The 26,641-nt window shown below is 36.4% G+C and overlaps 1 protein-coding gene across 1 annotated transcript in view; it reads right to left on the bottom strand.

Annotated features, from left to right (window-relative positions):
• Positions 1-26,641, bottom strand: part of LOC148161696 (phospholipid-transporting ATPase ABCA3-like) — a 172,160-nt gene that overhangs the window by 103,079 nt on the left and 42,440 nt on the right. Inside the window, exons 12-16 of the mRNA XM_088020630.1 lie at positions 24,471-24,600; positions 13,184-13,338; positions 12,789-12,944; positions 12,227-12,437; positions 2,778-2,928 (exon numbers count right to left, since the gene is read on the bottom strand). Coding sequence (XP_087876756.1) covers positions 2,778-2,928; positions 12,227-12,437; positions 12,789-12,944; positions 13,184-13,338; positions 24,471-24,600 — 803 coding nt within the window. The remainder of the gene's footprint in view (positions 1-2,777; positions 2,929-12,226; positions 12,438-12,788; positions 12,945-13,183; positions 13,339-24,470; positions 24,601-26,641) is intronic.

The raw sequence follows: 26,641 nt of genomic DNA, 5'->3' as shown, positions 1-26,641 counted from the left end.
TATCAGGATACTTCCAGAGAGGCCTTGCATAACAATTATCTGGATCTATCATGTACACATTTAATTTCCCTTCTTTTTCTTCCTGGCTAATCTGCTGGACCTTATCTCAAATATTAGCTCTCCTTCTCTACAAAATAGGTTCTTGTAACCCTCATACATCTTTCCAACTTTGCTGCTTAGGAGCTAAACCTGCTCAAGACACCCCAAATTAATATTAAATGAACTACTTTTTAAACTTCCTTAGAACAACAGATTGGGGTGATAAAATTCCTGATGATATTCTGTATCAGCTCTATTATTTATCCTTGTTTATTGAATTTTAGCTGTCATTCTATTTTTTCATCTTTTGGATCTGTTGTCAGAATTTCATTTTTGAAACTTCCAAACAATCTTGAGGTTATGTTACAGAAATTTGCTTTTCTATATATCTTATATATATTCTATATAATGTTGGCCTGTGTCTAAATCTACCAAGATCCTTTCTTCTTTCCTGCCATGAAGTTCCCCATGATGTGGTAAATTTCCCATAAAATATCTGACTTTTTTTTCCCTTCAACCAACATTTTCTTGATTATCAGATTTAGGTTTACAGTATTAGTTTGTTTTAATTTCCCCCATCTTTTTCCCCCTCTCCCCGACCCCCCGTCTTTCTAAAAGGTAATTGTTGGCAACAAACCTCAGAGACCCATCAGGATACCTGCTTTCAGGTAAATGAAATATTTGTTGCATGTCTATACTTGAATTACTCTCTTTACCGTGTTATCTTGCTTAAACTTTGTACCAGGAATAACACATTTCCTCCTTTTAATTTGTAGGAGTTTCACAAAATGATATTTGTTTCTTTCTTCTATTGTCACCCACTGGTTTCCCTTTATATTTACAGCCTCTTATTTATGAATTTTAAGCATATAAATATTTCCTGATATGTAGCACTATTCTGGTAACTCTTTTATGTCTCTGCATATCACTTCCATTCACTCCACTCGCCATGCAACATTCTAAACTAAAGCTTCATTCCAACAAGTCTCAGCATTGTTTTACAGCAAGTTACATTACTGTTTTAAAATTTCAAGAGTACTTTCCTTGTGAGATACATTCAATGAATCAGAATACAGGTATATGTAATTAAAATAATTCTTTTCTGCCTCATTATTTATTCAGATTTGTAAATAAATCCATATGAGAACAATATCTTGCAAAAAGTCAGTGTTCAATTCCTAGTAGCTATGAAAATCTTAGCTGGAATGAAGATCACTAAGAATTCAACCATCATTTCATTTTTTTCATATTATATTCTGAAAAAAAAAATAGATCCATAGCTATTTCTTTTTCTTAAAATTGTTTTTTCCATTTCTTAGTTTAAAATATCTCCCTATTGGGGTACCTGGGTGGCTCAGTCAGTTAAGTATCCAACTCTTAATCTCAGCTCAGGTCTTGATCTCAGGGTTGTGAGTTCAAACCCTGTGTTGGGCTCCATGCTGTGGAGCCTACTTAAAAAAAAAAAAAACCAACTTTTTTTTTTAAATAAAACCTCTCCCTGTTAGAAAAAAAACATTCTTCCCTCATTTCATGACTTTCAAGTTTATTCTGTAGTCTGTGCATCATTATATGGCCCAGTAATCTACAATTAGTTGTTCACCTCTTGGATCTTCTTCTTTTTTCTGTTCTCTAAGCCTAAGGGATTAGTAAGAATATATGGTAAACATCTTCTGCTTCCAAATATGAAAACATGATAAAATATGAAGATACTATAACTATGAAGATATGATAAAAGATGTCATCTGCTTCAGAATACTTTCATTTCTTGTTTTAGACATTATTTGAGAATGTCATTTGTGTCCATATGAATGAGGATAGGCAGATAGTGTGATAAGTTTAAGCAAGTGCTTTACCTTTATGTCTCCTTCAGAGAGACTCTGCAGCTTCACGTCAATCACAACTATCACAATGGGCCAAAGCACCCATCTGGTTCCCCACTTTTCTGAATGAGTCAACCACCATGGATCTGAGGATACATATCTAGAATTTTATTTCTAATTCTCCATGATATTTAATTCTCTCATTCCAGCTTATGGCTAGAATCTTGGTTCCATTCTGTTGCCTGATCACACTATTCCATGCTGCTACTTCTCAAGAACTTTCAGATTTACTAAATAAACAATGTTGTCATGATGCAGTTCCTTTTCCTCCTTTTTCTCCTTTTGACACATCCCTCTTTTTCCTAGAAAAGGGGGCATTAAAGTCCTTCATATTCTTCTGGAATATGACAACTGGCTTGACTTCAGGAAATGGTACAGCAACTACTTACTTATATATTAGAAGAAGATAAAAATATCATACTCTGAAAGTCACTGATGACTACACTTAGTTTCCATTTCCCTTTATTAGGATGATTATCTCAGGTAGAGTTATTATTCTTCATGACTGCCTTTGAGGAAAAACTTGGCTAGTGAGTGCAGTCAAACTGCCTATTTACTCTGAGTTCCTGTCACCTTGGCTTCAAGAGACACCACTAACGTCATTTTCATCTCATTATATTTCCATTTACTCCACTCACCAATTCTGACTCTACCAAAACATACCACCAGTTATAACCAATTAAAACCAGGAAGCTATAGCCAAGTGTGGCATCCTTCTTTTCAGTGCAAGTGACAGCAATGACTGGAATTTTGGCTTGTTAAATAAACTCTATTTGCTAAGCCTGAAGAAACCAGGAAAAGCAATAATTACATCTGGTTATCTAAACATCAATCATTTTACATTCTCTGGACTCATACCTGTGTGTGTACTCTTTGGGTAGAATAAAAGATACTTCATTATTAACATTCTTCTCCAAAGTGGCTGTTGGTATATGATACTGAAGCAATTTGCAGATTTCTTCAACATTACAGTGAGCTTCCTTCACCATGACAATGTGGTATCCCACACCTGAGAAAATCCATTTAGAAGAACAAATAAAACAAGTTTGTATTTCCAATATTCTTGGGAGACCATAGTTGGCTTTCCATAGTTTGGGTGAACTAGAAGATAAGGCATGTTAATCATATGACTATAAGTCTAAGAAGTCTACTAAATACTTCTTTTGTAATTTTATTCATTTTCTTAGGGACTGATAGAACAGAGATGGAAATAAAAGCTCTCTTATATGGCCTCTTGTTCTATTGACACTGAAATCTGAGAAGACAAAGTTAATGTTCATTAAACAGATATATATTTGGTCCTTATTATAGGTAAGGCAGTAAATTAATCAGATAAAAGTCCTTTCCTTCAGAGATCTGAGAAATCTTTCCAAAGTGCTCTTCACCTCCATCAGCTGCACTATACTAGTCTTGCAAAGCTGGAGGAAAGGGTAGGGAGGAGAAAAAAATGCCTCTAGGGCACTATAGAACTTTGTGGAAAACATTGCAGTGGTACTCTGATAGCTCTGGGCAGGACAAAAGAGCTGAGAGAAACACTTCTGGGGTACATCAGTCCTTCACTGCAATGGCCCTTTGAAGGTTAGAGAGAAGGCAGCAGGGTAGACAGAAAACCTTTAAGGTGAAGAAAATAGTGCAGAAATGGAAATCAAAGAGCATTTGTCAGATACAAAAAGCTGGGAACTGGACTAAAGCTTAAAGAGATCTCCATGGTCTCATTCATGTACAGATTCCAACCTCCGCTAAGACTAAAATTCTGATTCTATTACTAAAACATTTGAAGACAGTGATGGGGAGAATCTAAACAAAGGCGTAATACATCCCAGTATTTGCTCAAATATAGTTTATAGACTTAGTCTTCCATAACAGTGGCCTAAGAGACCAGGGTATACCATTTTCTGGGGATAATATCAACTACTTTAGACTCCACTATTATTTTATTCATAAATTTAATCATAAAAAATAACATAAAGAATAACAAAACATGCAAGGAAACTAGAAAATATAATGCTAAGTGTGATGGAAACAATTGAGAAGCAGACACAGAAATGTTTTCCAAACAAAGGAAAAGTATATCTCCAGAATATGACTCTATTAAATGGAGATCTACATACTTTACCTGACAGAATTTAAAATAACATCATAAAGATGCTCACCAAGGTCAGGATACCAACACATTAACAAAGTTAGAATTTCAACAAAGAAACAAAGTTTAAGAAGTACCAAAAAGAAGTTGCAGAGCTGAAGAATACAATAACTAAAATGAAAAATTCATTAGAGGGGTTCAAAAGTGGACTACATAAAGTGGACAAAAGGATAAGGTGACCTCAGAGTCAAGTCACTGGAAATTATTCACTCAGAAGAACAAAAAGAAAAAAATGAAAAAGAGTAAATAAAGCCCAAGAGACTTATGGTATCACTAAGTAGAGCAATATATACAACATGGGAGTCCCATAAGGGAGAGAGAGAGATGGAGAGAGAGAGAAGGGGAAGGAGGAAGAGGAGGAGGAGGAGGAACTAGAAAGTTTATTCAAAGAAATAATGGCTGAAAACTTCCCAACCAAGGAAAGGAAATGGACATTCAGAGTCACAAATACAAAGGATCTAAACAAGATGAATCCAAAGATATCTACAATAAGGCACATTAGAATCAAATAGTAAAAAGTCAAAGACAAAGAGAAGATTTTGAAAGCAGCTGAGAAAAGCAAGTTGTTACATACATGGGAATACTCACCAGACAACTAGCTGATTTTTCAGCAGAAACCTTGAAGGCTAGAGGAAATAATGAGATATATTCAAAGTGCTGAAGGAAAAAGTTACCAACCAAGAATACTCTACCTGGCAAAACTATCCTTGAAAAATGAAGGAGAAAAACATTCCATCCCATAGCAATGGAATACACATTCTTCTCTAGTGCCCATGGAACATTCTCCAGAATTGATCACATCCTAGGTCACAAATTAGGTCTCAACCGGTACCAAAAGATTGGGATCATTCCCTGCATATTTTCAGACCACAATGCTTTGAAACTAGAACTCAATCACAAGAGGAAAGTCGGAAAGAACTCAAATACGTGGAGGCTAAAGAGCATCCTACTAAAGAATGAATGGGTCAACCAGGAAATTAAAGAAGAATTAAAAAAATTCATGGAAACCAATGAAAATGAAAACACAACTGCCCCAAATCTTTGGGATACAGCAAAGGCAGTCCTGAGAGGAAAGGATATAGCAATACAAGCCTTTCTCAAGAAACAAGAAAGGTCTCAAATACACAACCTAACCCTACACCTAAAGGAGCTGGAGAAAGAACAGCAAAGAAAGCCTAAACCCAGCAGGAGAAGAGAAATCATAAAGATCAGAGCAGAAATCAATGAAATAGAAACCAAAAGAAGAGTAGAACAGATCAACGAAACTAGGAGCTGGTTCTTTGAAAGAATTCACAAGATTGATAAACTCCTGGTCAGACTGATCAAAAAGAAAAGAGAAATGACCCAAATCAACAAAATCATGAATGAAAGAGGAGAGATCACAACCAACACCAAAGAAATACAAACAAGTATAAGAACATATTATGAGCAACTCTATGCCAGCAAATTAGATAACCTGGAAGAAATGGGTGCATTCCTAGAGATGTATCAACTACCAAAATTGAACCAGGAAGAACTAGAAAACCTGAACAGACCTATAACCACGAAGGAAATTGAAGCAGTCATCAAAAATCTCCCAACAAACGAAAGCCCAGGGCCAGATGGCTTCCCAGGGGAATTCTATCAGACATTTAAAGAAGAATTAATACCTATTCTCCTGAAACTGTTCCAAAAATAGAAATGGAAGGAAAACTTCTATTTCCAAATTCATTTTATGAGGCCACCATTACCTTGATCCCAAAACCAGACAAAGACCCCATCCAAAAGGAGAATTACAGACCAATATCCTTGATGAACATGGATGCAAAAATTCTCACCAAAATACTAGCCAATAGGATCCAACAGTACATTAAAAGGATTATTCACCACGACCAAGTGGGATTTATCCCTGGGCTGCAAGGCTGGTTCAACATCCGCAAATCAATCAACGTGATACAATACATTAACAAAAGAAAGAACAAGAATCATATGATCCTCTCAATAGATGCAGAAAAAGCATTTGACAAAGTACAGCATCCTTTCTTGATCAAAACTCTTCAGAGTATAGGGATAGAGGGTACATACCTCAATATCATAAAAGCCATCTACGAAAAACCTACAGCGAAAATCATTCTCAATGGGGAAAAGCTGAGAACTTTTCCCCTAAGGTCAGGAACGCGGCAGGGATGTCCACTCTCACCACTGCTATTCAACATAGTATTAGAAGTCCTAGCCACAGCAATCAGACAACAAAAAGAAATCAAAGGCATCCAAATCGGCAAAGAGGAAGTCAAACTCTCACTCTGCAGATGATATGATACTGTATGTGGAAAACCCAAAAGACTCCACCCCAAAACTGCTAGAACTCATACAGGAATTCAGTCAAGTAGCAGGCTATAAAATCAATGCACAGAAATCAGTGGCATTCCTATACACCAACAGCAAGACAGAAGAGAGACAAATCAAGGAGTCGATCCCATTTACAATTGCACCCAAAACCATTAGATACCTAGGAATAAATCTAACCAAAGAGGCAAAGGATCTGTACTCAGAAAACTATGAAATACTCAGGAAAGAAATGGAAGAAGACACAAAGAAATGGAAAAACGTTCCATGCTCATGGATTGGAAGAACCAACATTGTGAAGATGTCAATGCTACCTAGAGCAATCTACACATTCAATGCAATCCCCATCAAAATACCATCCACTTTTTTCAAAGAAATGGAACAAATAATCCTAAAATTTGTATGGAACCAGAAGAGACCCCGAATAGCCAGAGGAATACTGAAAAAGAAAAGCAAAGCTGGCGGCATCACAATTCCGGACTTCCAGCTCTATTACAAAGCTGTCATCATGAAGACAGTATGGTACTGGCACAAAAACAGACACATAGATCAATGGAACAGAATCGAGAGCCCAGAAATGGACCCTCAACTCTATGGTCAACTTATCTTTGACAAAGCAGGAAAGAATGTCCAGTGGAAAAAAGACAATCTCTTCAACAAATGGTGTTGGGAAAATTGGACAGCCACATGCAGAAGAATGAAACTGGGCCATTTCCTTACACCACACACAAAAATAGACTCCAAATGGTTGAAAGACCTAAACGTGAGACAGGAGTCCATCCAAATCCTAAAGGAGAACACAGGTAGCAACGTCTTCGACCTCAGCCGCAGCAACTTCTTCCTAGAAACATCACCAAAGGCACAGGAAGCCAGGGCAAAAATGAAGTATTGGGATTTCATCAAGATAAAAAGCTTTTGCACAGCCAAAGAAACAGTCCACAAAACCAAAAGACAACCGACAGAATGGGAGAAAATATTTGCAAATGACATATCAGATAAAGGGCTAGTATCCAAAATCTATAAAGAACTTATCCAACTCAACACCCAAAGAACAAATAATCCAATCAAGAAATGGGCAGAAGACATGAACAGACATTTTTCCAAAGAAGACATCCAAATGGCCAACAGACACAGGAAAAAGTGCTCAACATCGCTCGGCATCAGGGAAATCGAAATCAAAACCTCAATGAGATACCACCTCACACCCGTCAGAATGGTAAAATTAACAAGTCAGGGAACGACAGATGTTGGCGGGGATGTGGAGAAAGGGGAACCCTCCTACACTGTTGGTGGGAATGCAAGCTGGTGTAACCCCTCTGGAAAACAGTATGGAGGTTCCTCAAACAGTTGAAATTAGAGCTACCATTCGATCCAGCAATTGCACTTCTGGGTATTTACCCCAAAGATACAAATGTAGGGACCCGAAGGGGTACGTGCCCCCCAATGTTTATAGCAGCAATGTCCACAATAGCCAAACTGTGGAAAGAGCCAAGATGTCCATCGACAGATGAATGGATAAAGAAGAGGTGGTATATGTACACAATGGAATATTATGCAGCCATCAAAAGGAATGAGATCTTGCCATTTGCAACGACTTGGATGGAACTGGAGGGTGTTATGCTGAGTGAAATAAGTCAATCAGAGAAAGACATGTATCATATGACCTCACTGATATGAGGAATTCTTAATCTCAGGAACAAACTGAGTGTTACTGGAGTGGTTGGGGGTGGGAGGGATAGGGTGGCTGGGTGATAGACATTGGGGAGGGTATGTGCTACGGTGAGTGCTGTGAATTGTGCAAGACTGTTGAATCACAGATCTGTACTTCTGAAATAAATAACGCAACATATTTTAAGAAAAAAGAAAAAGAAGAAGATAGCAGGAGAGGAAGAATGAAGGGGAGTAAGTCAGAGGGGGAGACGAACCATGAGAGATGATGGACTCTGAAAAACAAACTGAGGGTTCTAGAGGGGAGGAGGGTGGGGGGATGGGTTAGCCTACTGATGGGTATTGAGGAGGGCACATTCTGCATGGAGCACTGGGTGTTATGAACAAACAATGAATCATGGAACACTACATCAAAAACAAATGATGTAATATATGGTAATTAACATAATAAAAAAATTTTAAAAAAATGAAGAAGAAAGACTTTCCTAGATAAACAAAAGCTGAGAAAATTCATTACTACTAGATCTGCATTCTAAGAAATGGCAAAGGGAGTTCTTCAAATTGGAAAGTATGGTTAAAAAGAAAAAAGGATGCTAACTGGTAATATAAAATCATATGAAAGTATAAATCTCACAGAAATTGGTAAATACACAAATACAGAATAATGTATATTGTAATGATGGTGGGTAAGCTTTTAATCCTACTATAAAAGTTAAAAGAATTAAAAAAAATATACAATATCTAAAATATATACAAATATAAAAGTATTAAAAAATAACTAAAATGTGTTATATTATTACTAAAACATGCAACTAAAAATAAAGATAAATAAACAATACAAATATACATAAATGTGGCATCAATAACTAAAGTGTTGTGGGGTAAAGAGAACAGTGTTTTGTATACAATGGAGTTTATCAGCTTATAATATAGTTATATTTTATGTGAGTCCCATGACAACCACAAAGAAAATGTCTAGAAATTACACAAAAGAAAGAAATCAAAGCATATCAATACAAAAATCAGTAAAAAGGAAATGAAGATAGCAAGACAGGAAAAGAGGGACACAAGAAGTATAAGACAAACAGAACACGAGTAACAAAGTAGTACTTCCCTATCAAAATCTATATTAAATATAAACAAACTCTTCAATCAAAAGACAGAACTGAATAGATGAAAAAAAAAGTAAGATCCACTCTTATAAGAAAACACTGGGTAAAAGCTTCTTGATATGATGTTTTTTGGATATGAAACAAATACACAGCAAAGAAAATAAAAAATAGATAAGTGTGGTAATTAACATAACAATAAAAAATTAAAAAAAATAGACAAGTGTGACCACAACAAACTAAAAAGATTCTGGGGGCGCCTGGGTGGCTTAGTTAGTTAAGCATCCAATTCTTGGTTTCGGCTTAGGTCAGGAGCTCATGGTCGTGGGACTGAGCCCTGAGTCAGGCTCTGTGCTCAGTGGAGAGTCTGTTTGAAGATTCTCTCCCTCTGCACCTCCCTCCATTCACTAGCTCTCTCTCTCACTCTTTAAAATAAATCAATAAATCTTTTTGGATCACTACATCAAAAACTAATGATGTATTGTATGGTGACCAACATAACATAATAAAATAAAATAAAACTAAAAAAAGAAATTAAAAAATAAAAATATTCTGTATGGCAAAGGAAACAATCAACAAAATGGAAAGGCAACCTACAGAATAAAAGAAAATGCTTGCGAACCAAAAATTCCTAGGAGACAACACAGGAAGTAATCTCTTTGACATTGACTATAGAAACATTTTTCTAGATAGGTCTCCTGGCAAGGGAAACAAAAGCAAAATTAAACTATTGAGACTACATCAATACTAGCTTTTGCGCAGTGAAGGAAATGTCAACAAAACAAAAAGCACCATGAGTGGGAGAAGATATTTGCAAATGATATCCAATAAAGGGTTAATATCCACAATAGACAAATAAATTATACAACTCAACACCAAAAAACAAATAATCAATTTAAAAATGGGCAGAAGACTTGAAAAGACATTTCTCCAAAGATATATAGATGGCTAATTGACACATGAAAAGATGCTCAACATTACTCATTATCAGGGAAATAGAAATCAAAACCACAAGGAGATATCACCTCACACCTGTCAGAACGGCTAAAACCACATCTTCTTTATCCATTCAACTGTTGAAGGGCACCTCGGCTCCTTCCACAGTTTGGCTATTTTGGACATTGCTGCTATGAACACTGGGGTGCATGTGCCCCTTCTTTTCATTACATCTGTATCTTTGAGGTAAATACCTGGTAGTGTAATTGCTGGGTCATGGGGTAGCTCTATTTTTAACTTCTTGAGGAATCTACATACTGTTTTCCAGAGTGATGGTATCAGCTTACATTCCCACCCACAGTGTAAGAGGGTTTCCCTTTCTCCACATCCTTGCCAACATTCGTTTTTTCCTGTCTTGTTAATTTTTGTCATTCTAACTGGTGTAAGGTGGTATCTCATTGTGGTTTTGATTTGAATTTCCCTGATGGCTAGTGATGTTGAACACTTTTTCACGTGTCTGTTAGCCATTTGTATGTCTTCTCTGGAGAAGTGTCTGTTTGTGTCTTCTGCCCATGTATTGACTGGGTTGTTTGTTTTTCATGTTGAGTTTGAGAAGTTCTTTATAGATCTTGGATACCAGCCCTTTATCTGTAATGTCATTTACAAATATCTTCTCTCATTTCGTAGGTTGCCTCTTAATTTTGTTGACTAGTTCCTCTGCAGTACGTATATACAATGGAATATTATTCAGCCATCAGAAAGGATGAATATCCACCATTTGCTTCAACATGGATGGAACTGGAGGGGATTATGCTAAGTGAAAGAAGTCAAGCAGAAAAAGACAATTATCATATGGTTTCACTCATATATGGAACATAAGCAATAGCACAGAGGACCATAGGTGAAGGGAGGGAAATCAGAGAGGGAGATGAACCATGAGAGACCATGGAACCTGGGAAAAAAAACTGAGGGTTTCAAAGGAGAGGAGGTGTGGGGGGAGTAACAGGGTGATGCGTATTAATGAGGGCACGTTTTGTGATGAGCACTGGGTTATATGTAACTAATGAATCATTGAACACTAACATCAAAAACTAATGATGTACTATACAGTGGCTAACTGAACATAACAATAATAAAAAAAAAAGAATGGCTAAAACCAGTAATACAAGAAACAACAAGTGATGGTGAGGATATGGAGAAAAAAGAACCCTCTTGCACTGTTGGTAGAAATGGAAACTGATGCTACCACTGTGGAAAGCAGTGTGGAGGTTCCTCAAAAAATTAAAAATAGAACTACAGTAATTCTGCTACTGGGCATTTACTCAAAGAACACAACCATGCCAATTCAAAAAGATATGCACCCCTATGTCTATTGCAGCATTATTTACCAGAGCCAAGTTATGGAAGCAACCTAAGTGTCCACCCACTGATGTACAAATAAAGACGATGTGGTAAATATATACAATGGAATATTACTTAGCCATAAAAAATGAAATCTTGCCATTTGTAACAACATGGATGGACCTAGAGGGTGTCATGCTAAGTGAAATAAATCAGACAAAGACAAATACCAAATAATTTCACTTACATGTAGAATCTAAAAAACAAAAAAAGTAGACAAAACAGACTCAAAGATACAAGGAACAGACTGTCAGTTACCAGAAACAGAAGGGGTTGGAAGTCAAGCAAAGGGGCAAAGGGGATTAAGAGGAATAAACTTCTGGTTACAAAATAAATAAGCAATGAGGATATAATATGCAGCATGGGGAATACAGTCAATAATATTGTAATAACTTTGTATGGTTACAGATGGTACCGAGACTTATCATGGGGATCATTTTGTAATGTATAAAATACTGAATCACTAGGATGTACACCTGAAAATAATAGGACAGTGTATGTCAATTACACTTCCATATTAAAAATAAACTATGACCATTACTTCAAAGGGCTCATAGCTGAGCCCCAAATAAAAGGATAGAGGAAATCACAGAAGTTTTGGGGAGATAGACAAAAAATTATGGAAATTATATTAGAATAATATTCCTAAGACGTCAGTATCCATGAAGATTATGTTTGAAGAATATTAAGATATCAATATCCAAAAAATAATCAAAGGGAGAGACCATATATTTTTTTCAGGAAAACTGAAGAGCCACAGCACCGCAGGGATCCGTTGACCATGATGGCTATGCGGTCACCCAGGAAGTCAGCTTCATCCATGTAGTGGGTGGTCAATAAGATGGTACGATCCTGTTTATACTGCTGAAGGACATCCCAGGTGGCCCTCCTTGAGGCTGGGTCCATGCCAGATGTTGGTTCATCAAGTATCACCACCTAAAGACCAGAAGAACAATTTTATAACCATTAAACATTATGTACTAGTGTCACTAAGGTCACTAAGTGTCACTTATGGGGCTTATTCTGGTTTTGCTTTTTCAGTCACTTGTTCAGTTAAGCTAACAAGTTTAGCCTAAAACTGAATTAGGAATGCTAGAATAATTCCAAACCTTGACAAATTTATTACAATAATTTGATAATGTGAATTCCATATGGGATTAATTTGTAAGGTTCTTTTTACAGTGTTAGATCCTTATCAGCTCTCAGGTTTCTGTTGGCTGATCTTTTTAGACCAGCTTTGGTGGGGATCCATTTTTAGTGTTCCCCCCCCCTTTTTTTTTTTTTTACCTTGGAGCCCCCTATAAGTGCTATGATCATGGAGAGTCTGCGCTTCATTCCTCCACTCAGTGAACATGAAAATTCATTACGCTTATCTAGCAGGTTAAAAGCAGCCAGCATATGATCAGTTTCCATAAGACGTGTCTTTTGAGGTACTCCTTTTACCTAGAAAGAGAAACCAGTTTACATGGTGCTTCCAGCTTTTTCCTTAGAAACACTTTAAACAAGCCTTTTCTTATATGTTTTCTATATTGTCTTCTTCCCTTAGCCTGTCTTTACGTTTAAAGGAGAATTCATCAAAAATCAGTTTTTGAACTTTCTAAGAATAAGGATATTGATATTTGGTAATCTACCTGAAGTACATCAATAGAGTGGGAAAAAGGAACATATCTTTTTTGGCTTACCACACAATAGAAATAAAGGTGTTCTGACACGGTCAAGTAATTAAACAACAAATTTTGTTGGGGACACAAGCCCAAGCTTTTCCTGATCTGGACCATCTGCTGTGAGATGTCATATCCATTAATATAGGCCTCACCACTGGTAGCAGGATAGAGACCTAGGGATCAAGCAGAAGATGTAACAATACCTTAGCTTTCATGAGGGAACATGACAACAAACTTTTCATTAAAACCTTAAATTTGAAATCTATATATGGATTATTCATTAGAATTAGCAATATCTCTCAGAAGAAAATTCCAAAAAATACCAATTGTTATATTTTGAGGTGATGAGATTAAAAATAATTTTTTATTTGATTAACTGCATGTTCTAATATTCAATGAGTATGAATGAGTACAAATCACTCAGCTATATAAAAACACTAAAGAGTTTGTTATATTGGAACTTAACAGCATTGCCATCAGCCACTTGACAACATTTATGAATTATATTATTTTTTCAAAAAAGTTTATTTTATTTTATTTTATTATGTTATGTTAGTCACCATACAGTACATCATTAGTTTTTGATGTAGTGCTCCATGATTGTTTTCGTGTAACACCCAGTGCTCCATGCAATACGTGCCCTCTTTAATACCCATCACTGGGCTAACCCATCCCCCCACCCCGCAAAAAACCTTCAGTTTGTTTCTCAGAGTCCATAGTCTCTCATGGTTCATCTCCCCCCCTTCATTTTGTCCTTCCTCCTCCTAATGTCCTCCATGCTATTCCATATGTTCCACAAATAAGTGAAACCATATGATAATTGACTTTCTCTGCTTGACTTATTTCACTTAGCATAATCCCTTCCAGTCCCATCCATGTTGATGTAAAAGTTGGGTATTCATCCTTTCTGATGGCTGAGTAATATTGCATTATTTATATATGAATTATGTTATGAATTGTACACTGACCTAGACTGTGGTAAACTTTTAATTAAAACTTGAAAACCCAGATAATAAATCTGTCATCCTTGAAGAATTTAAATTCTAGTCAGGGGAGGTAACACATAGTAACCTAAAATAGTTTCAAAATATTTATATAATTTTTATCCATAGCTCTCATAATTATTGGTTAAGTTTAAAGAAGAAAGTATCATTTAAATCCAGTAACTCATTAATCCTACTTTACACTTGCTGTGGTAAGAATTAAGTATTGTATAGAATTGCAAAATCCCTATGTTGTACACCTGAAACTAATATAACATTGTATGTCAGGTATACTTCAATATTATAAAAAAAGAAAACATGACCAAGAGGATAAGTGTGTTCACAAATATCCAACATGTCTCAAATTATCCCTGTTGTGCTGCAGTCCCCTCCATCATGATGTTTATTCCAGAGGTTTTCATTTTTAACAATGTAATCTAATTTAAATGCATTGAAATGAGACTGTTTAGCTGATCACCCCCTTTGACTTATTTCTGTAGTGGACCTTTCCTTTCTGATTTTAGTGATTTGAATCTTCTCTCTCTCTTTTTTTTTCCTTGGTCAGTATAGCTAAAGGTTTGTCACTTTCATTGATCTTTTCAAAGAACTAACGTTTGGTTTCATTAATTCCCTTATTTCCTTCTTTCTTTGGATTTAGCTGGCTGTCTTAAGTAGACAGATTGTTTATTTGAGAACTTTTTAATGTAGGAATTTACAGCTATAAATTTCCCTCTAAGCACTGCTTTAGCTGCATCTCATTAGTTTTGTGTGTTATGTCATTTTCATTCATGTCAAATATTTCCTAATTTTCTTTGTGATTTTTTCTTTCACCATTAGTATTTAGAAGTATGTTGTTTAATTTCCACAAATATGTGAATTTCTCATTTCTTCCTGTTGTAAATTTATAATTTCACTCCATTGTATTCAGAAACTACACTGTGTAATTTCAATCTTTTAAATTCATTCAGGCTTTTTTTGTGGCCTAATGTATACTCTGTCATACAGAGTATTCTACATGTGGTTGAGAAAAACATAGATTTTGCTATTAGATGAAATGTGTATAGATACTTATGAGATCTATTGTGTGTAATATTTTTCAAGTCATCTATTTATCTGTTGATATTCTGCCTACTTGCTATATCTTTCATTGAAAGTGGGATACTGAAATCTACAATTATTATTTTTCCATTGTCTATTTCTGCCTTAAATTCTGACAGTTTTTGCTTCACATATGCGGGAACTTTGTTGTTAGGTGCATATATATTTATAATTGTTACAACTTCATACTAAATTGACCCCTTTATCATTATAAAATATCCTTCTCTATTTCTAGCAACACTTTGTTTTAAAGTCTATTTTGTCTGATATTTGCATAGCTACTGCAGCTTTACTTTGGTTGCATTTTGTGTATTCTTTACATCTTTTTACTTTCCAACTATTTGTATCTTTGAATCTAAAATGTGTCTCCTGTACAGAGCATAGAGCTGGATATCTTATTTTAAAACATCTGACAATCTGCCTTTTATATGGATTGTTTAATCCACTAACAATATTATTATCAATATAGCCGGGTTTATGTTTGCCATTTTGATTTTTTGTTGATGCCTCATGTAATTTTTGTTACTCTATTTATTGCTTTCTTTTGCATTGACTATTTTCTAGTGTAACATTTAAATTCCTTTAATGATTTTTTCACTATATATATTTTTGACTTATTTTCTTAGTAGTTGCTCTGAGCCTTACTATACACAATTTAATTACCAGGTCAACTTCAGATTTATATTAACTTAATTCTAGAGAGCTGATATAGTTTTGTTCCCTCTTCTCTATTTTTGTGCTACTATTGTTATACACATTTTATCTACATGTGTTATGATTCCAAAAATACACTGTTATAATTAATACTTATATAATTTTACACCTATTACAGAAGTGGATAAAGGAGAGCAAGCATGTAATTATAGTTTGTTAAACTTACTTCTTATTTAGCATTTTTGGTCCTCTTCATTTGTTCCTATGGATTTGCATTCCCATCTAGTATCATTTCTTACTCTATTACAACTTTGTTCCCATCCACTTCCTTTATGTTATTATTGTCAGATTTATTACTTTTCTGTATTACAGGCCTAACATTGTAATTATATAAATAGTTTTATACAATTTCTTTTGAAATTAGTTAAAAGAAAAAGTGATATGTATTGATACTGTCTTTTATAATTACATAATTAACTTAAAAAATTTTTTATTAACATATAATGTATTATTTGTTTCAGGGGTACAGGTCTGTGATTCATCAGTCTTACACAATTCACAGAGCTCACCATAGTACATACCCTCCCCAATGTCCATCACCTAGCCACCCCATCCCTCCCGCCCCCCTCCCCTCCAGCAACCCTCAAATTGTCTCCTGAGATTAAGAGTCTCTTATGGTTTGTCTCCCTCTCTGGTTTCGTCTTGTTTCATTTTTCCCACCCTTCCCCTATGATCCTCTGTTTTGTTTCTCAAATCCTCGTATCAGTGAGATCATATGATACTTATCTTCCTCTGATTGACTTATTTCACTCAGCATAATACCCTCTAGTTCCACCACGTCATTGCAAATGGCAAGATTTCATTTTTTGATGGCTGCATAATATTCCATTGTGTATATATATATATATATATATATATATATATATATATATATATATATATATATATACCACATCTTCTCATATCCATTCGTCTATTGATGGACATCTAGGCTCTTTCCATAGTTTGGCTATTGTGGACATTGCTGCTATAAACATTGGGGTGCACATACCCCTTTGGATCACTACATTTGTATCTTTGGGGTATATAACCAGTAGTGCAATTGCTGGGTGGTAGGGTAGCTCTACTTTCAGCTTTTTGAAGAACCCCCATACTGTTTTCTAGAGTGGCTTCACCAGCTTGCATTCCCACCAACAGTGTAGGAGGGTTCCCCTTTCTCTGCGTCCTCACCAACATCTGTCGTTTTCTGATTTGTTAATTTTAGCCATTCTGACTGGTGTGAGGTGGTGTCTCATTGAGGTTTTGATTTGGATTTCCCTGGTGCCGAGTGATGTTGAGCACTTTTTCATGTGTCTTTTAGCCATTTGGATGTCTTCTTTGCAGAAATGTCTGTTCATGTCTTCTGCCCATTTCTCGATTGGATTATTTGTTCTTTTGGTGTTGAGTTTGATAAGTTCTTTATAGATCTTGGATATCAGCCCTTTATCTGTAGTGTCACTTGCAAATATCTTCTCCCATTCTGTTGGTTGTCTTTTGGTTTTGTTGACTGTTTCCTTTGCTGTGCAAAAGCTTTTTATCTTGATGATGTCCCAAGAGTTCATTTTTGCCCTGGCTTCCCTTGCCTTTGGCGATGTGTCTAGAAAGAAGTTGCTGTGGCTGAGGTCGAAGAGGTTGCTGCCTGTGTTCTCCTCTAGGATGTTGATGGACTCCTGTCTCACATTTAGGTCTTTCAACCATTTGGAGTCTATTTTTGTGTGTGGTGTAAGGAAATGGTCCAGTTTCATTCTTCTGCATGTGGCTGTCCAATTTTCCCAACACCATTTGTTGAAGAGACTTTTTTCCATTGGACATTCTTTCCTGCTTTGTCGAAGATTAGTTTGACCATAGTGTTGAGGGTCCATTTCTGGGCTCTCTGTTCTGTTCCATTGATCTATGTGTCTGTTTTTGTGCCAGTACCATACTGTCTTGATGATTACAGCTTTGTAATAGAGCTTGCAGTCTGGAATTGTGATGCCACAAGCTTTGCTTTTCTTTTTCAACATTCCTCTGGTTATTCAGGGTCTTTTCTGGTTCCATACAAATTTTAGGATTATTTCTTCCATTTCTTTGAAAAAAGTGGATGGTGTTTTGATAGGGATTGCATTAAATGTGTAGATTGCTCTAGGTAGCATTGACATTTTAACAATATTTGTTCTTCCAATCCATGAGCATGGAAAGTTTTTCCATTTCTTTGTGTCTTCCTCAATTTCTTTCATGAGTTTTCTGAGTACAGATTCTTTGCCTCTTTGGTTAGATTTATTCCTAGGTATCTTATGGTTTTGGGTGCTATTGTAAATGGGATCAACTCCTTAATTTCTCTTTCTTCTGTCTTGTTGTTGGTATATACAAATGCCACTGATTTCTGTGGACCAATTTTATATCCTGCCACTTTACTGAATTCCTGTATGAGTTCTAGCAGTTTTGGGGTGGAGTCTTTTGGGTTTTCCACATAAAGTATCATATCATCTGCAAAGAGTGAGAGTTTGACTTCTTTGCCGATTCGGATGCCTTTGATTTCTTTTTGTTGCCTGATTGCTGAGGCTAGGACTTCTAGTACTATGTTAAATAGCAGTGGTGATAGTAGGCATCCCTGCCGTGTTCCTGGGGAAACACGGAAAATCTCTCAGTTTTTCTGCATTGAGAATGACATTTGCTGTGGGTTTTTCATAGATGGCTTTTATGATATTGAGGTATGTACCCTCTATCCCTATACTCTGAAGAGTTTTGATCAAGAAAGGATGCTGTACTTTGTCAAATGATTTTTCTGCATCTATTGAGAGGATCATACGGTTCTTGTCCTTTCTTTTATTAATGTATTGTATCACACTGATTTGTGGATGTTGAACCAACCTTGCAGCCCAGGAATAAATCCCACTTGGTCGTGGTGAACATAATTAACTTTGATATGTCATCTGTGTTATATATGTATCTGTGTGTGTGCATGCATGCATGTGTTCAGATTTCCATCTCAGCTTACTGCTTTTAGCCCAAAGAACTTTTTAAAGGTAGGTGTGTTAGGAATGAATTCTGTCAGGTTTGTTTATCTGGGAATGTGTTATTTCATGTTAATTTCTGATACCTAGAGATGAGACTCTCAGCTGACAGTTTTTTCTTTCAGCACATCGTTCTTTAAAAAAAAAATTTTTTTTGTAACTGGAAGTTAGTACCTGTTAATCCCCATCACTGATTTTGCCCATCTCCCCCGCCACCTACCTTCCCCCTGGCAACCACCATTTTGTTCTCTGTACTTAGAGTGTTTCTTTGTTTTTGTTTCTTCAAGTCAACATATAAGTGAAATCATAAAGTATTTGCTTTTCTCTGTCTATTTCACTTAGCACAAAGCCTCTAGTTATATCCATGTTGTTGCAAATGACAACACAATACACACACACCCCACATATATATACACATTATATACACCACATACATACATACAACACATATATATATACCACATACATATATATGCACTATATATACATATATCACATCTTATCCATTCATGTGTTGATGGACACTAGGGTTGCTTCTATTTCTTAGTTGTTGTTAATAATGCTGCAGTAAATGTAGAGGTACATGTATCTTTTAGAATTACTGTTTTCATTTTCTTTGGGTAAATTCCCAGTAGTGAAATTACTGGATCATATGGTATTTCTGTTTTTAATTTTTTGAGGAAATTCCATACGATTTTCCACAGTGGCTGCACCAATTTACATTCCCACCAATAGTGCATGAGGGTTCCCTTTACCCACATTCTCCCTAACATGTGTTATTTCTTGTCCTTTTGACACTAACCATTCTGACTGGTGTGCGGTGATATCTCATTGTGGTTTTGATTTGCATTTACCTGATAATGACTGATGTTGAGCATCTTTTTTTTTTTTTTAAAGATTTTATTTATTTTAGAGAGAGAGAGAGCATGAGAGTGGGATGAGGAGCAATGGGAGAAGCAGACTCCCTGCCAAGCAGGGAATCCAACATAGGGCTCAATCCCAGGACCCTGGGATCATGACCTGAGCCGAAGGCAGATGCTTAGCTGACTGAGCCACCCAGGTGTCCCTTGAGCATCTTTTCATATGTCTATTGGCCATCTATATGTCTTTGAAAAAATATATATTTAGGTCCTCTGCCCATTTTTTAATCAGATTGTTTCCTTTTTTTGGTGTTGAGTTGTAGGAGTTCTTTTCATATTTTGGATATTAACCCCTTATTGGATATATAATTTGCAAATATACTCTTCCATTCAGTCTGTCTCTCTTTTGTGTTTGCTGATTTTTTCAGTGATATACATATGGATTTCTTTCTCTTTATTCTTTGCACATTTATGAGTGGTTTTTGATATATGGTTACCATTAGGCTTGTATATAACCACTTCTGATATAGCAGTTTATATTAAGTTGATGACTGTCCAAATTTGAACCCATTCTTTTTTCCTCTCCTCCCCATGTTTTAGGCATATGTTGTTATATTCTATATTATTTTATTTTGTGAGTTCCTTGACTGGTTTATTATAGAAATATTCATTTTTACTGCTTTTGTGTTTCCTACCTTCATACTGTCATTTTTGGTCTTTCCTTTCCACTTTTTAAAGTCCCCTTTAATATTTCTTGCTGGGTTGGTTTAGTGGTCATGAACTTCTTTAGTTTTTTGTGTGTCTGGGAATCTTTTTCTCTCTCCTTCTATTCTGAATGATAGCCTTGCTGGATAGAAGTATTCTTGGCTGCAGATTTTTCCCAGTCAGCATTCTTCTAGTTTGCAAAATTTGTGCTGAAAAATCTCCTGCTAGTCTTATGGGTTTTCCCTTGTAAGTTACAGTTTCCTTTTGTCTTGCTGCTTTAAAATTTTTTTCTTTATTATTATATTTTGCCAATTTTAATTAATATCTTAGTGTGGATCTGCTTTTGTTGATTTTGATGGGGGTTCTATGTGCCTCCTGGATTTGGATATGTTTCCTTCCCCAGATAGGGATGTTTTTAGCTATTATTTCTTCAAATAAATTATCTGTCCCCTTTTCTCTCTCTTCTTCCGGGACTCCTATAATATGAATGTTATTACATTTGATGGAGTCGGAGTTCCCTAAGTTTATTCTCATTCTGCATAATTCTTTATTCTCTCTTTTGTTCAGCTTGATTACTTTCCACTACTCTGCCTTCTAGGTCAGTAATTCATTCTTCTACTTCTCCCATCTTGCAATTCATTCCATCAGTCATGTTTCTCATTTTGTTTATTGAACGCTTTATCTCTGTTATGTTGTTCCTTACTTCTGTGTTAAGGGTCTCACTCATGTCTTCCATTCTTTTCTCTATTCCACTGAGTATCCTTATGATCACTACTTTAAATTCTCTACCAGGCATGTTACTTTTATCTGTTTTGCTTAGATCTCTGGCTGTGGCCTTGTCCTGTTTTTACATTTGGGATAAATTTCTCTGTCTCCTCATTTTGTCTGCCTGTGTCTGTTTCTGTGTATTAGGAAAGTCAGCTATGTCTTCAGCTCTTGAAAGTAGTGACTTTATGAAGAAGAGGTCCTGGAGTGCCCTGCAGTGCAGCATCCCCTGTTCACCAGAAATTGGCACTTTAGAAATGTGTGTTGTTTATGCCCTGCTGTTGTGTCTGAGTCAAGTTTCCTCTCAGTGAAGTCATCTGCAGTGACTCTCCAACTTTTGTGGGAATGCTTGTTCTCTGTGGTGTTAGTGGGACCCAGGCAGGTCAGCTCTTTTTTTTTTTTAAGATTTTATTTATTTGAGAGAGAGAGAGAGAAAGTGAGCAGGACAGAGGGAGAGGGAGCAAACTCCTCGCTGAGCAGGGAGCTCGACTTGGGGCTTGATCCCAGGACTCTGGGATCATGACCTGAGCAGAAGGCAGATGCTTAACTGAGCCACCCAGGTACCCCCAGACAGGACAGCTCTGAAGGGGTGTACCTGCTGGGGAACTTGGGAGTGTGGTGGCAGTGTTAGCAAATTTGCTCTGGGCCACTAGTCTTATGCTGGATCCCCTGAAGGGCTGCAGTGGCTGAGGGCCAGAGACTGGGCTTGGTGTACAAGGATGGCTGGGTGTAGCACATCAGACATGCAGGGCACACGATGGCAGGACGGGGTGCATGTGTGGCTTTAAGAAAATTTGTCCTGAGCCCAGGACTGAGGCTAGCAGGCTTAAAGTGGGTGAGTCCTCAGGAGAACTCATGGGCATTGTGCACTACTAGCAGGTTAGGTAGCAAGTGTATGTGCAGTCCTGCTGCCTGCAGATGGCCCTGTGTTTATGCTGGGACCAGGAAATTGGGGGGTGGGAGTGAGAAAGGGGGAAATGATGCCTGCCAGCTCCCTCAGTTTTGGAGAAGTCCCCAAACATGCTCTGAAATCACTATGAACAGATTTGTATCCCATTTGCCCCTGGCATTGTGTAAACTGCTGTTTTTATGTTACCTCTCTGTGCAGGCTGCTGTTTCTTCAAGGGCAGGGACCCAGCTATCACCAGCCTTCCCTGCTTGTCCAGTGCCGAATCAGCTGACTTTTAAAACTCCAGGCTCTAAGTTCTACTGGTTATACAAATTCACAGAATTGGGCTCCTCTGATTTTCAAAGCCAAAAATTATGGGGATCAGTCTTCCCCATGTGAGCTCCCTGGTGCGAAGATCTATTTCTCTGCCCTTTCTGTGTACAACTCCCTCCCTCCTGAAGGCAGCCTCCCTCTGCCTTTCTGACCTTCCTAATCTTTCAGATGCAGTTTCTTGTCTATATTTCATTGTAGAATTTATTCTGCTAGTCTTTGGATCACTCTCCAGTTTACTTATTTGGATATGGATGATATCTAGGTGTAAATATGGAATGGGATAAGCTCAGTGTCCTCCTACTCTGCCATCTTCCCAAACTACCCCTGCATATTAATTTTGTGTTCTACAACTTAATGGAATTAATTTATTAGTTCTAATAGTTTTTTGGTGGTTTCTTTAGAGTTTTCTACATATATCATGTCATCTGCAAATAGTGACAGTATTGTCTTCCTTACCAATTTAAATGCCTTTTATTTCTTTTTCTTGTCTGTTTGCTGTGACTAGGACTTCTACTATTATGAGGAATGAAAGTAGTGGGAGTAAACATCTTTGTCTTGTTCCTGATCTTAGAAGAAAAGATTTCAGCTTTTCACCATTGAGTATGATTTTAGCTGTAGGTTTATCATATATGGCCTTAATTATATTGAAATATGTTCCCTCCAAACATACTTTCAGAGTTCCCTCCAAACATACTTTGAGAGTTTTTAATCAAGAATGGATGTTGTATTTTGTCAAATGTTTTTTTTTTTCTGCATCTACCGAGATGATCATGTTTTTTTTCCCCCTTCCTCTTGTTAATGTGATGTACCACATTGATTGATTTGCCAATATTGAACCACACTTGTATCTGTGGCATAAATCCAACATGGTCATGATGAATCCCTTTAATGTATTGTTGAATTTGTTTCGTTAACATTTTGTTGAGGAGATTTACATATATGCTCATCAGAAATATTGACCTGTAGTTTTACGCAGGGTGCTTGATTTGGTATCAGGGTAATGCTGACCTTGTAGAATGAATTTGGAAGTTTTCCTTCCTCTTCTCTTTTTTGGAATACTTTGAGAAGAATGAGCTGTTCCTGGACTTTGGTCATTGGCACCTTTTTCATTACTGATGCAATTTCATTACTAGTAACTGATCATTTCAAATTTTCAATATTTTTTATTAAATATCATCCCGTTGCTTTCTGGCCCCCATTATTTCTAATTAGAAGTCAGCTTCTGGTCCTATTGGGGTGCAACTGAATGTGACAAAGTATTTTTGGCTTCCTGCTTTCAAGATTTTCTCCTTAATAATTTTTACTATAATATTTATGGGTGATGATCTCTTCTCATTTATCCTATTTGAAGTTTGTGGAGCTTCTTGAATGTGTAATGTTTTCAGTCATTATTTTGTAGAATACCTTTTTGGCTTTGTTCTCTTTCTCCTCTCCTACATTCCAATACATGTATCCTGGTGCATTTAAAGGTATCAAAAATTTTTATGAAACTTAATTTTCCTTCATTCTTTTTCCTTTGTTTTATTCACATTTTATAATCTCTATCAATCTATCTTCAAGTTCACCAGTGTTCTCTTGTGACAATTCACGAAATCTACTGTTGAGCCCCTTTAATGAATTTTTCACTTTGGTTATTGTACTTTTCAACTCCAGAATTCCCACCTAGTTCTTCTTTTTATAATTTCTATCTTTTCATTGATATTTTCTATTTGATACTGTTTTCATACATTCCATTACTTCTTTAATCATGGTTTCCTTTAGTTCTTTGAGAATATTTATAATGGTCACTTTGTAAAATCTTTGTAAAACCTGTTATCTGCTATCTCACACATGAAATTATTTACAATTTAAAAAGAAAGATTACTGAACAATTTTATGTATCACTGAACTGGCTAAATTGTAAATATCAAAAGAATACATAAAAGTCTTGTAGGCTTGATCTACAGTGTCTATGTGAGGATACTCTGGACAGATATATACACTTACCTGAGAGAATAGATAGAGTAGTGGATTTTCCTGCCCCATTGGGTCCTAGAAGAACAGTGATCTGCCCCACATATAAATTCAAAGACAAGTCTTTTACAGCTATCTTGGTAGTATTTGGCACTCGGAATTCCTATTGAGGAAAACCCACAAATATTAACTTTATCACTATTACTTTGGAAAGACAAGCACTCATATCAAGTGTCTATACAAGAAACCATACCACATAATCAATCTCATGAAGAAAAAAATCCAAAATTAAGAAGGATAAAAATGTGATTGGAAAAAAAATATCTGAAGGCATAACATGAGCTATAAAATTTCACAGTAAATCTATAAACATCCCCTCAGTAATATCCATTTATGCCTTGATTCAATTAACATCTTAAAGTTGATAATGCCATAATCTTCTTCAGTCCATGCATTTGTCCTGGTTTGGAGAACTGCCAATACAAAACCTGGATAGAACATCTAAAACGTAGATGTTTTATAGGCATCTCAAATTTCTTATGTGTAGTTTAGCAGTGCTCCTGCTTAAGATGCAAAAATATGGAGGGGTGCCTGAGTGGCTCAGTTGGTTAAGCATCCAACTCTTGGTTTCACCTCAGGTCATGATCTCCTGGTCATGAGCTCAAGCCCTGTGCATTGGGCGCAGAGTCTACTTCAGAGTCTCTCTCCCTCTTCTGCTCACACACTCTCTCAAATAAATAAATTTCTTTTTACTCTAGAAAACAAGAAACTTGTTTAAATAATCTAAAAAATCGTAAATTTTCTTGAACTCGTCAGAGAAGTGACTTTTCCAGGCAACCAATTAGCCTTAAATTTAAGAAAAAATAGATGCCTTTAAGGAGAGATGATATATAAACATTTGCTTATCTGGAGGAGACACAGGCACTATGTAACTAATAAAAAGATTTTGGTTAAATTTTTAATGAAAATGAAGTAAAAATACTTTACAATATCTGAATAAAAAAGTTGGGATTAAGCCCATTTCATTCAGACTTTAAACATATATTCCTTCTAGTATAACCCACTGATGGTGAATAAAGCAAAACATCTTGTGGAACAAAAAAAGCTATTTTTCTTTTACTCCAAATGGCAATAAATGTTTTCTCCCTAGGTGTCCTCATCCTCTCTTTTCCCTAGACCAAAGCATCAGGCTCATGAACTGCTTATTTGAAATCTCTACTCAGATAAGTGTGTAAAGTTTTACATCCAAAATGAAGTTCTTAATTTCTCAAAGTTTCACTTTAAAACCAACTAATCAAGCAAACCTCAAATTCTCCCCCAATGTCTCCAATATCCATAAATTGCTCCACCAATCATCCATTGCTCAAGGCACAAAACGAACTACTTTAGTTTCCTCCTTTTCCTTCAATTTTACATCCAACCAGAGAGCAAATCTTTTCAGCTCTAACCCCAGATATATTCTGAATCTCTATACTTCTATCTCCATAAGACTAGTCCACACTGCCACATTTTAGCCAAGCTATTATAAAAGCCACCAATTTGTCTTCTTCCACTCATAATCCTCACAGCAGCTAGAGTGTTCTCATAGAAAAATAAATTAGATCATGTCTCTCTACTTAATAAAGGTCAATATTGGTTGATGTACATTTGGGTTCCTTCCATAATTTGGCTATAAACATTGGGGTGCATGTATCCCTTCAGATTAGTATTTTTATATTCTTTGGGTAAATACCTAGTCGTGCAATTGGTGTATTATAGGGTAGTTCTATTTTTAACTTTCTGAGGAACCTCTATATTGTCTTCCAGAGTGACTGCACCTGTTTGCATTCCCGTCAATGGTGTAAGAGGTCTCCTCTTTCTCCACATCCTCACCAACACCTGTTGCCTTTTTTTTAAAAGATATTTATTTGAGAGAGAAAGAATGAGAGAGAGAGCACATGAGAGGGGGAGGGTCAGAGGGAGAAGCAGACTCCCTGCCAAGCAGGGAGCCCGATGCGGGACTCGATCCAGGGATCCCAGGATCATGACCTGAGCGGAAGGCAGTCGCTTAACCGACTGAGCCACCCAGGCGCCCAACACCTGTTGTCTTCTGTGTTAATTTTAGCCATTCTGAATTGTGTGAGGCAATGATGTGGATGGAGCTAGAGAGTGTAATGCTAAGGAAAGTGGCCAGATAAAGACATTTAGAATTTAAGAAACAAATG

The sequence above is a fragment of the Eumetopias jubatus genome, unplaced genomic scaffold (genome assembly GCF_037043125.1).
Source record: "Eumetopias jubatus isolate StellerSeaLion01/CBP00866 unplaced genomic scaffold, mEumJub1_p1.0 scaffold_91, whole genome shotgun sequence".
NCBI lineage: Eukaryota > Metazoa > Chordata > Mammalia > Carnivora > Otariidae > Eumetopias > Eumetopias jubatus.
Note: the sequence above shows the minus strand (reverse complement) of the source record. Positions and strands in the feature narration are given on the sequence as shown.